Raw genomic sequence first — 12,705 nt, forward strand, 5'->3', positions numbered from 1 at the left:
TACATTAATGTCTTTTTTAGACTTCTGATTTATTTTCATGTGATTATCTCGGTTGAAATAAAAATGTAGCAAAATGACACATTTTGACTTTTTGTGTAATGTTTCCTTATACCTAAAGACACGTCACATATAGACTACTTAAAGCAGAATGAAAATTTGAAAAGTTTGCCTTACAGGCCAATATTAAAAGGTACCCCAACTTCCAGCAGCTGTCTAGATTCCCCTAGGGAAACTGAATTTCAATCTTTGTGAGATGTGTCACTAGACACCTTTACAAACACAATGGTGAAGACATTAATTAGTAAGGAATTTATTCCCAGATTGGACATTCTTCTGATAATATTCACTTACTATGTATGCACTTTGTAAATGGCTGTGGAAGACCTTAGACCTATTATAACTTAAGGGGGTTTGATTGATTGATTGATTGATTGAGTGATTGATTGATTGAACCCTTGAAATAAAAGCCCTGGAGAACTGACTTGGGGCAGGAAACACGTCAAAATAAAAGCCTCAAAGAAAACAAAAGGGGGGGGGGGGTACTTGATATGTGACTGTGAGCGCAGTGGGCGGAGAGTGGGTGGAGTTTAGTCAAGGAGCAGAGCAGAGGTCGAAGGAGATGTAGGCCTACTAATTGTTTTTTTTTAAAATAAAATTGAGACAGCTTTTCAGCTGCTGTGTCAGAGAAGGAACAGATCTACCAGGCAGCCATGCTGAAGCAGCCTGTGATGAAGTCACACAGAATAGAGAAGGAACAGATCTGCCAGGCAGCCATGCTGAAGCAGCCTGTGATAAAGTTACACAGAATAGAGAAGGAACAGATCTGCCAGGCAGCCATGCTGAAGCAGCCTGTGATGAAGTTACACAGAATAGAGAAGGAACAGATCTACCAGGCAGCCATGCTGAAGCAGCCTGTGATGAAGTTACACAGAAAAGGTATGTGCATGTTTTCATGTCACTGTACACTTTGATTTCATCTTCAACAGAAAACACATGTAATGCTTCCTCCGAGCACTAAACTGTAGATAAGCACTCTGTATGTGTGTGTGTGTGTGTGTGTGTGTGTGTGTGTGTGTGTGTGTGTGTGTGTGTGTGTGTGTGAGTGTGTGTGTGTGTGTGTGTGTGTGTGTGTGTGTATGTGTGCATGTGCGTGCGTGCGTGCACTAGTAGCAGTGTCTTCATTTCTACTGTGCACTTCTGCCTACTCCCTGCATAGCAACTCCTTGGATACGAGGCTTACGTCATATCCTACTACTCTCTCCTGAGTAGTAGCCTCTTCAGAGAGAGACCATTTGGTTGCCCTACGCATATGTTTGTGCTGCTAAAGACGAATAATTCATTCAGAAATACATTGTTTATTACATTTTGCTTAGCTGCTGATTAGGCTGCTATTCAAATAAAAGACAAACAAATTTGAAATTGATTAAAGCCACCCATGGTACCTTTAGGCTACTCTTATTCTGACTGCATATATTTTTGATTAAAATGCTACACATTTGTCAGTCTAAAAGGAACGGTACCCTTTTAAACTCAATTAGGTAATTTTAAAATAAATAAATATTCAAGCCTTTGTTCTTGATACTACAATCCTGCATGCCAGTACAGACATAGTTGTATTGGCTTAATTTAATGGTAATGTAAAATAGAAACTCTATCTTATAAATAAGATGTTGAGGGTAAATGGCCTCAGACATAAGATGTTTTTGGATACCATGTGATTCTGCATTGTTATGTGTCATATTTTACTAGCGACGGTATCAGATGGTAATAATACAACACAGCTTGCATGTTATTTTAAAACATTCTATTTGTTTCTTTCCTCTCTCCTCATTCTCCATATCCCAGATGTCGTTCCTGCCCAACTCAAACATATCTACAGCAGAAATTGTCATATCAACCAACACCAGATAATTTACAAAGGCATGAAGCCTTACCACTGTGACCAGTGTGGGAAACGGTTCAGCCACAGCAGTAATTTCAAACGTCACCAGAGAATTCATACAGGAGAGAAGCCCTACGCCTGTGACCAGTGTGGGAAACGGTTCAGCCACAACTGTAATCTCAAAAGTCACCAAAGAATGCATGCAGGAGAGAAGCCATACTACTGTGACCAGTGTGGGACTAGATTCAGCCAGAGCAGTCATCTCAAATGTAATCAGAGAATTCATACAGGAGAGAAGCCCTATGCCTGTGACCAGTGTGGGAAATGGTTCAGCATGGAAAGTCATCTGAAACAGCACCAAATAATTCATACAGGAGAGAAGCCCTACACCTGTGACCAGTGTGGGAAACGGTTCAGCCACAGCAGTAATTTCAAACGTCACCAGAGAATTCATGCAGGAGAGAAGCCCTACGCCTGTGACCAGTGTGGGACTAGGTTCATCATGAAAAGTCACCTCAAAAATCACCAGAGAATTCATACAGGAGAGAGGCCATACTCCTGTGACCTGTGTGGGAAATGGTTCAGCCACAACAGTAATCTCAAAAGTCACCAAAGAATTCATGCAGGAGAGAAGCCATACTACTGTGACCAGTGTGGGAAACGGTTCATTCAGAGCAGTAATCTCAAATGTCACCAGAGAATACATACAGGAGAGAAGCCTTACGCCTGTGACCAGTGTGGGACTAGGTTCAGCAAGGAATGTCATCTGAAATGGCACCAGAGAATTCATACAGGAGAGAAGCCCTACACCTGTGACCAGTGTGGGAAACGGTTCAGCCAAAGCGGTAATCTCAAAAGTCACCAAATGATTCATACAGGAGAGAAGCCCTACTACTGTGACCAGTGTGGGAAACGGTTTAACCAGGACGGACATCTCAAACGTCATAAGAGAATTCATACAGGAGAGAAGCCCTACGCCTGTGACCTGTGTGGGGCTAGGTTCAGCATGGAAAGTCACCTCAAAAGTCACCAGAGAATTCATACAGGAGAGAGGCCCTACTACTGTGACCTGTGTGGGACTAGGTTCAGCATGAAAAGTGATCTCAAAATTCACCAGAGAATTTATACAGGAGAGAAGTCTTACGCCTGTGACCAGTGTGGGAAACAGTTTAGTGTGAGATGTAATCTCAAATGTCACCAGAGAACTCATACAGGAGAGAAGCCCTACGCCTGTGACCAGTGTGGGAAATGGTTCAGCATGGAAAGTGATCTCAAAATTCACCAGAGAATTCATACAGGAGAGAAGCCTTACGCCTGTGACCAGTGTGGGAAACAGTTCAGTGTGAGATGTAATCTCAAATGTCACCAGAGAACTCATACAGGAGAGAAGCCCTACGCCTGTGACAAGTGTGGGAAATGGTTCCGCACAAGCGGTAATCTCAAACAACACCAGAGTACTCATACAGGACTCTCAAAAGATATCATGTAGTCAGAGAGCAGGTAACACTGGTGTAGCTGATCTACAAGCTCTCTTGTGACACGTTGTGAGCTTGCACATCAGCTATAGTTATTGGTTAACAAGGAGCCCGCCAGAAACGAGGAACACAGAGGGTTAAATTAGTACCCTAGCCCGCCAAACGCGGCTTTCTCGTGTTCCAGGGTTTACATTCTTTAATCCATGTTTTGTTCCGATTGTATCGTTAGCCACCGCTCGCTAACACAACAACACCAAGTAGGACAGTGGCCGCGGCCATTTTGAAAATGCGCACATCCACTTCCATTCTAAGCCCTGCATTCAAAGCCCTGTATCTCAGAAACGACATTAAGGGGCAGTTTTTTGCCCAGACAAGTGTTTTCAACGGCCTGTAGCAGGCGCTGTGATACTCGCGGTCGGGTTTTTCCACCTCCGACCGAGAGAACAACAACCGGTCAAGACACCACAAACACAGCAGTTTGTCACTGTAACATTACAATTACGGATATTTGGCTCATCAAAGTAAGTGTTACGCGCGATAAAACCCTGGCAGTACGCTATTAATTAATGGCGGTGGATTAAGAGTTAATAGGTCGTTTGATGCGTATGTCCGTAGCTGCGTATGACGTAATGAAGATATGTACCAATGCCAGGGTATAACTGGCTCTCGATGGTGACGTAATAATGATATGTTTCAGTGTCGGGTGGATTAAAGGTAATGCCCCTATGTATACATGTATGTAATCTGAAACCAATGCCATATCAAGAACAAATTAATCATTACATGAAGATATGTACCAATGCCAGGGTATAACTGGCTCCCAATGGTGACGTAATAAAGATATGTTTCAGTGTCGGGTGGATTAAAGGAAATGCCTCTATGTATATATATGTATATGTAATTTGTAAATTGATTAGCAGTATACTGTGGTTACTTGGGTCGTTTGATGCGTATGCCGTGGCTGCATATGACGTGATGAAGATATGTACCAATGCCAGGGTATAACTGGCTCTCGATGGTGACGTAATAATGATATGTTTCAGTGTCGGGTGGATTAAAGGAAATGCCCCTATGGTTCAGCACCAGCAGCGATCTCAAAAGTCACCAGTGTGGGACTAGGTTCAGCCAGATCAGTACTCTAAAAAAACACAAGAGAATTCATACGGGAGAGAAGCCCTATGCCTGTGACGAGTGTGGGAAATGGTTTAGCAAATGGGTCATCTCAAACGTCACCAGAGAACTCATAACAGGACTCCAAAAATGACATGTAGTCAGAACAGGTAACACTGGTGTAGCTGATCTACAAGCTCCCTCGTGGCACGTTGTGAGCTTGCACATCAACTGTGTGCGCTGTTTAAACAACATTCTGAGTAAAGGTGTTTGCACACGTTTGGAGCGGAGGGAACAAAATTCGCTCTGATATTCGGGTTCGAAGACGCAGCAGTGTGCACTTGCAGCAAGTTCCATAGATGTGTTAAATATGGCCTTTTTTAGTCATGGTTATATTTGATTGAGTTATTGGTTAATAAAGCCTAAAAGAATGTTATAGTGTTAAATGCAAAACCCCCACAATTGATTAATGTGTTAATCGCAATCATTTATGTGACAACGAATCGTCAAGTAAAATGATGGTGACAACAACACTTAAAGCCTATAATATGCATCCATTACATTGCTCTATCAATGCATCAATGACATCAGACATCAATGCTGCCTGTAACTGAAAATTGTTCTTGTTCGAGGACGACTCAGGCGAGAACAAAATGCAAACTCTCACTACACCGTGATAAGACAGAATCTACTTTTTGGGGATCCAAAGTTCCAAACATTCGCTCAGTAAGGTCAATGTAAATGATTTCAAGGTGAAAGTTGATGAAATAGTCATCTCCAGCAAAGACGAGATTACATATCTGGGCTGTATTATTGACAACAAGGTGAGAGGTGAAAGCATGCATGGCAACAAGGGTGATCAAAAAAGTAAATCAAAATCAACAGGATTTCTGGGCAGAATTTTCTCTTTTGTCAACAAGGACTCTTATCTTGCCGGAGCCGTAATTCAGCCCTCCTTTGACTATGCTTCCACCTCTTGGTTCTCCAGCATCTCAATGTCACTGAAGACTAAGCTTTATACCTCCCAAAACAAAATGTGACTACTTCTCTGCTCTTTCCAACCTATTTTGCTAGCCTATAGTTTGGTAGGGCACAATTATGTGTGTCCTGGTTTTGGGGATGTCTATTACTACAGTGTGTTTTGCTGTAAATGTTTTCACGTACAAACTTCTCTTCAACTGGGATTTCAGGTAATGGTCCATAGATTGTGTGTAGGACATTTTTCAAACTGCTCAAAATGGCGGAAAATCTGAGGGTGGAGCTTATTTGTCAAAGTGAGAGATGTGTTCCACATGAGTCAAGGAACATGTGGAAACAAGTGCCATGACTTTTGGCCAAATGAGGCATAAGTTAAGCCTGTTCAAAGGTTTCATTTTCCAAAAATTGCTATAGCGCCCCCCTTTGGCCAATTGGAGTAAGACTACTTTCAGTGCTATTTGGCATGATCCTCTACTATACTGTAAAGTGACATACCGGTAAGCATATGACGCTGCATGTATGTATTAGAGGCAGAAGAAGAATTTTCACAAAACAGCAATTTTCATTGGCTCATAAAAAAACATTTTTTCACTTAAAAAAAATGTACTACGATTTTTTTGTCTGTATAGGTCCAAAGTTCACGTGTAGACGTTTTTGTGCATTTTTATCAAAGATCCTGGGAGGAGATACATTTTAACTGTTTTTCATATAATTCAAAATGGCGGGTGATCTAAAGATCAGAGGTCAAAAGTCAGAACACGAAAGTTGTTCGGCATGAGGAGACACATGTGTATCAAAGTGTCATTGCCAACGGTCAAACGGTTCATGAGCTATGCGTGTTCAAAGTTTGCATTTTCAATTGAGTGCTATAGCGCCACCATTTTGCCAATCGTCATGGGCTTCACATAGTCACCGTTTGACATGGCCCTCTACCAGATTACCGCGTTTCGCGAAAACCGACTGCACGGTTCAGCCAGAACTGCTATTTTTGGCGGAAGGAGAAGAAGAAGAAAAAAAACCCACAAAAACAATAAGTGACCAATGTCACTTCGTGACTTCTTGGTCTCTTAAAAACACAAAAACAATAAGTGACCAAAGTCACTTCGTGACTTCTTGGTCCCTTAAAAAGACAGACATACAGACAGACAGACAGACAGACAGACAGACAGACAGACAGACAGACAGACAGACAGACAGACAGACAGACAAATAATGTCAGGACTAATTGTTGAGATGCAAGCATAATATAAAAGAAGAATAGGCTGCAAGGCAAAAACTACCCCTAACACCAGCTGTGCTTCCGGTTTGTTGCCAGGGCAACAGTAATGCCAACTAAAACTTGAAAGGAGAGCAGCTGCGATAGTCTAGTAGCCTGTTATAATAAATGCCATTTTGTGGCTAAATTGGTGGCAAACAAATCCAGTTACATGTAGTTTAAACATTTAACGCATTAAGATAAGTGTCTGTTTGAAAACGTCCCGCAATAATGACTCAGAGACAGATTTTACAAGGTGAGATGAGATTCATTTATAGCATTATTCTTTGAACAGAGGATACGTTCTATTCTATATGATCTATTTTGAGATTATACCTGACTTGTTCAATGCCATTGATTTCCATATCTGTTCTGCAGCTTTTGAGCAGTATCAGCAGTCCAGGATGCAGTTTGTGCAGACTGTTGCTGAACTGGCAAATAGACCGCAGAACATACAGACGCTACAAAACGCAGGTAAGAAAAGTAGCCTGTAAAAATACATCCACGTCCCAGCTGTTGAGGGTTATTTTGGCTGCACTCGCACTGTAATCTTTTATTTTGCTTATTCTTATTTTCCAAACTATTTGTTATCTATTTTAACTGTAGCCTAGGTGTTCTTTTGTCTTTAAACCAGTTACTTCACTATAATCTACATTAAGCATTGCATTTGAAATACATGCACGGTTTACTGCAGTGTAGACGTGAACATCGAACTTAAAATGTTTTTGAAAAGCTTGTTGGCTATTTTTGAAATGTTTTGAAAATTCTTGCCTAATAATGACATGCCCAAAATAGGGACGCCAGGTTGAAAGTAGTCATAATATGCTCACAATGTTTTGTGTAAAGCTATGCTATACAAATATAAATACGTTATACAAAAATATACCTCTCATCTCCTCTCGTGCTCCAGGTGTGATGTCCCTGCTGCGCCCTCTGCTGTTAGACGTGGTGCCCAGCATCCAGCAGACAGCAGCACTAGCCCTGGGTCGGCTGGCCAACTACAGTGATGATCTGGCCGAGGCCGTGGTGAAAGGAGACGTCCTTCCTCAGCTGGTCTCCTCACTCGCCTCACAGAACGTCAGTGTTTGTTTGTTTGTTGCAGAGGACATGTTTTCCCCCCGTTTTTCATAAAAATGTATAGGCCTAATTATATATTTAAAAAAAAGAACAAATTAAGAAAAGTAATTCCATATTTATTTATTTTTACAGTGAAAATAGCAGAACTATAGCAGCAGTTGATTGATTGATTCATATTTTGTATTAACAGTTTGTTGAATGGGTACAATTCAAGGAAGGTAGGCTGGTCAATGCAAAATCTGCGAAGAGGATAAAGCCAGCAAAAGCACTAAGACAATGTTTATACATGCATAAAGGGTCCTCCATTTTCAATTCATCACAACATTTACACAAAAAAATAAACAAAAATCATCAACATGGTTAAAAAATAAGGGAAAATGTGCACAGGGATTTTAACTTGTTTACATGGGCCTGTTTCAAATTGCAGACGCCCGTAAGTGCTCTTTGAGAACGGTTTTGAAGGAGTCTTGAATGGTGAATATATGATGACTGATGTTGTGCCATTTTGCCTTCAGAACAAGAGCCCCTTTTACTGTAAGCCCTCTTTTTATTAATCTCTGACTCTCCTCTCCTCTCTCATGTCTCCCCCCTCTTCAACTGCCCTACCACTCTTCCATGCCCCACCCGGCTATGCAATGTATGCCCGTTGTATACCCGTGTCAGAGTACCCGTTCCACCCATCTGTCTGTGTCCCTTGTATGCATGCCCATATATGGAGATTTCTGTATCTCTGTGTCCCTTTATTCCTATATATGGAGTTCTGTGTCAGGCATGCCCAAATATGAAGTGTTGTGATGTCAGAACAGGCCAGCTCCATATATGGAGATATAGGGGTGATCAGGTACCAAATCTCAGGAGATATGTATATATATATATATATATATATATATATATATATATATATATATATATATATATATCCTGAGATTTGGTCTCTGGATCCTGAAATGTCTTCCATGCACAGAGAGAGCAATGTGCCTTGCTGCCAAAGATGGGTAAAGTTTTTGATTTCCTCTGTGCACTGACGTGTGTGTGTGTGCGTGTGTGCGTGCGTGCGTGCAGAGGTTTTATAAGAAGGCTGCAGCGTTCGTGCTCCGTGCGGTTGCCAAGCACTCCCCGGAGCTGGCCGGGGCGGTGGTGACCAGCGGCGGGGTGGACGCTCTGGTGCTCTGCTTGGAGGAGTTTGACCCCGGGGTGAAGGAGGCCGCGGTCTGGGCATTGGGATACATCGCACGACACAACGCACGTAAGACCGAGCCCACAGACATGCTTATGTTATCATAGTCCACCTCTGCCTTTATTATAAATAGTATAAATTGTGCACATCGAAAAACAAGAGATCACATCATAGCTATAGCATAGCATAACATATCATATCGTTGCTGACGGGAAGAAACATCTTATATCCATATTTATTTGTGTGTGTTCTTCTTTTTGAGTGGTGTAAACCACTCCTACAACTGGCTTTTGTGTGCAGAAAAAATGAGCATGGTTGCTATGTTCAAAATAATTTCTGACGTAATTAAATCACACCCGGGTGAACTGGATGACCGTAGCAACCATGCTAATTTTTTCTGCACAAAAAAAGCCAGTTGTGAAATCACATCCGGGTGTGATTTCATTACGTCAGACATGATTTCATTACGTCAGACAGACCTTACACCACTCAGTTCACACGGGTGTGATTTTTTAATGAATGCCCTACTTAATCATACTACAGCGTCACACAAAAGTATTCATAAGTAGCAGATCCACAAGCTCGGAAGCTTGTAGTTCTCTTATTTTTGCAATTTAAAATTTTTGAAGAGGTTTCCGCACCCGACAGACTGAGATGACATCATCACATCACAATTAAGGGGGTTCCACCACGCCTCAAGCCTACGTATTTTAGGCTGGTCCGGTGCATTTCAGGAGCAGGACTGGTATGAGATATAGAAGGAAGGCACTGGAGAAAACTCGGACAGTTAAAGCCTTTATTTAGCAGGGTGCAAGTAAAAAAAAGGACGTTTCGATGTAACTATAACATCTCCGTCAGGTCATGACTGTCCAAGTCTGCTCCAGTGCCTTCCTTCTATACCCCATGACATCATAACAGGTTTCTCCCAACCCTGTGTAGAGCTGGCTCAGGCGGTCGTAGATGCGGGTGCCATCCCCCTGCTGGTGCTGTCTGTACAGGAGCCTGAGATGGCCCTCAAACGCATCGCGGCCTCCACCCTCAGCGACATCGCCAAACACACCCCAGAGCTGGCACACACCGTGGTGGATGCCGGCGCCATCGCCCACCTGGCACAGATGATCCTCAACCCCGACGCCAAGCTCAAGGCAAGGCCGTGCTAACATGCAAGGACACGTGACTTTCATTTATTTGTGTTGCAACTTTCTTGAGCTGTAGCTCACGGCAGACATTTGTGAGCCTTTGATGATGGAGACAAATAGCGAGCAACACATTTTTGAGTTCCTATAGTCTACTTCCTTATAAAAATATTGATACATTAGAGTAGAATGCATCTACAATTTAGGCATTTAGCCGACACTCTTAATCCAGAGCGATTTACAGTAAGCAGGGCAATACATCAAATGCAAAGAGACAGTGTAGTGCCTCAATAATCTATAGGATCATTGGTAAATAAAGAATCATCAGTCTAAACATTATAATATCAAAAAAATAATAATATGAACATTGAAACTACTAGACCTGTAAGTGCCTGTCGGCCACCGGCCTACTTGAGAACGATGCAACTTGGGTACCTAATAATACCTGTTGTCAACTTGTCATAGCATCCGTCTCTGTCTGTGTCCCACATGGAGATCTCCGTATCTGCCTGTGTGTGAAGAGGGCAAACTGACTGACTGACAAACTGACTGACTGTGACTGTGGTTAAGTAGGCTAATCAATAATTGTCAGGTGTGGGGTTTCCATGGCAATCAATTGGCTGAGGCAGAGGCTGGAAATTGCACAGGTGAGGGGATTTAGGCTGATTAGGCCCACTGGCAGAGCCTGACCAGAGCCTTTTGTGGTGGTTCTGGAGAACCGTGGGTCCGACCGACTCGAGTCCGGGCACTGCACTCCCTGCGGGGGTGTGGAACGCGTGTGTTGAATATGAAGTCGGTGGGGCAAACGGTTCTTGAGTTACGTGCATTACAACCGTACATACACGCAGACACGCACGCACGCATATAGTGCTTCAGATAGTTCATAATTATTATCATGGTCCTTCTTTCTCCACCTCCGTGCAGAGGCAGGTGCTGTCAGCTCTGAGTCAGATCAGCAAGCACTCCATCAGTCTGGCAGAGATGGTGGTGGAGGCGGAGATCTTCCCCGCGGCGCTGGCCTGTCTCCGGGACCCCGACGAGTACGTCAGGAAGAACGCCGCCACCCTGATGAGGGAGGTGGTGAAGCACACGCCCGAGGTACACATCTAACACCCAACCCCCCCACAGCTTTGGGCAGGGCGAACGAAAGTAAAAGCCTGGGTACCGAGGCTAGGCGTAGGGCTGTCACAATTCCAAATATGTATGTGTGTGTGTGTGTGTGTGTGTGTGTGTGTGTGTGTGTGTGTGTGTGTGTGTGTGTGTGTGTGTGTGTGTGTGTGTGTGTGTGTGTGTGTGTGTGTGTGTGTGTGTGTGTGTGTGTGTGTCCATCCAGCTGTCCCAGCTGATTGTGAATTGTGGCGGTGTAGCGGCGGTGGTCGACTACCTGAGCGATAGCCGTGGAAATGTGCGTTTGCCGGGGATCATGATGCTAGGATACGTAGCAGCTCACACTGAGACCCTCGCGATGGCTGTGATTGTCTCCAAGGTTTGTGTATTGTCTCTGTTACTGTGTGTGTCTTCCACGTGTGAGATGCGTTGTGAACTTGTAGCTCAGTATCACGGTCAGGGTGATCAGTCTCATGTCAGGTTCATGGTGTGCATCATGGTCTGCATCATGGTCAGTATCATGGTCAGTATCATGGTCAGTATCATGGTCAGTATCATGTCAGTATCATGGTTAGTATGATTTCAGTTTCATGCCAGTATCATGTCAGTATCATGGTCAGTATCATGTTAGTATCATGGTCAGTATCATTGTCAGTATCATGGTCAGTATCATGTCAGCATCATGTCAGTATCATGGTTAGTATCATGTCAGCATCATGCCAGTATCATGGTCAGTATCATGTCAGTATCATAGTCCGTATCATGGTCAGTATCATGTCAGTATCATAGTCAGTATCATGGTCAGTATCATGGTCAGTATCATGTCAGGTTCATGGTCAGTATCGTGTCACTATCATGTCAGTATCATAGTCCGTATCATGGTCAGTATCATGTCAGTATCATAGTCAGTATCATGGTCAGCATCATGGCCAGTATCATGTCAGTATCATAGTCAGGCACTCGTGCATGGCCAAATACATATAGTATCAATTTGGGAGTCCCTCCCTGACATGAAAATGTTTGACCACCACTGTTTTAGTCACGAGTCATCATGAATGAGGACATAGACTGCTCAATGAGCCAGGAATGAATCCCAGGATCTTGTGAGAACTGATAACACGTAGCCCCTTTCGGGACCCTTGGTTAACTACCGACGTCCCAAATAGATGAAAAGTCCCGAAAGGGGCTAATCAATATGCTGAGTTTGAGAAACCTGCATGCCTGCTGTGTGTGTACCCTCACATCCCCCATGCGTGCAGGGGGTGCCCCAGCTTGCCCTGTGTCTGTCCGAGGAGCCCGAAGATCACATCAAGGCAGCGACGGCCTGGGCCGTGGGCCAGGTGGGGCGCCACAGCCCCGAACACGCCAGGGCGGTCGCCACAGCCAACCTGCTGCCCAAGCTGCTGGCACTCTACATGGACGCCAACAGGTCAGAAGACCTGCAGGTCAAGGTGAGACAAGAGAAGACACACCTTTAATTGTCTGTTTTGAGGAGGTAGTGTAAAATG

At 43.5% G+C, this 12,705-nt stretch overlaps 1 protein-coding gene across 1 annotated transcript in view; it reads left to right on the forward strand.

The window, feature by feature from the left end:
* Window positions 1-6,931: 6,931 nt before the first annotated feature.
* The window catches only part of spag6 (sperm associated antigen 6), a gene marked incomplete at its 5' end in the record, with an annotated part of 35,729 nt that continues 29,955 nt past the window's right edge, over window positions 6,932-12,705 (forward strand). Inside the window, 8 exons of the mRNA XM_079489351.1 lie at window positions 6,932-6,956; window positions 7,079-7,174; window positions 7,611-7,777; window positions 8,840-9,023; window positions 9,894-10,099; window positions 11,015-11,188; window positions 11,424-11,576; window positions 12,457-12,648. Of these exons, the coding sequence (XP_079345477.1) occupies window positions 6,932-6,956; window positions 7,079-7,174; window positions 7,611-7,777; window positions 8,840-9,023; window positions 9,894-10,099; window positions 11,015-11,188; window positions 11,424-11,576; window positions 12,457-12,648 (1,197 nt within the window). The remainder of the gene's footprint in view (window positions 6,957-7,078; window positions 7,175-7,610; window positions 7,778-8,839; window positions 9,024-9,893; window positions 10,100-11,014; window positions 11,189-11,423; window positions 11,577-12,456; window positions 12,649-12,705) is intronic.

This window comes from Electrona antarctica, assembly GCF_951216825.1.
Source record: "Electrona antarctica genome assembly, chromosome: 20".
NCBI classification, from domain to species: domain Eukaryota; kingdom Metazoa; phylum Chordata; class Actinopteri; order Myctophiformes; family Myctophidae; genus Electrona; species Electrona antarctica.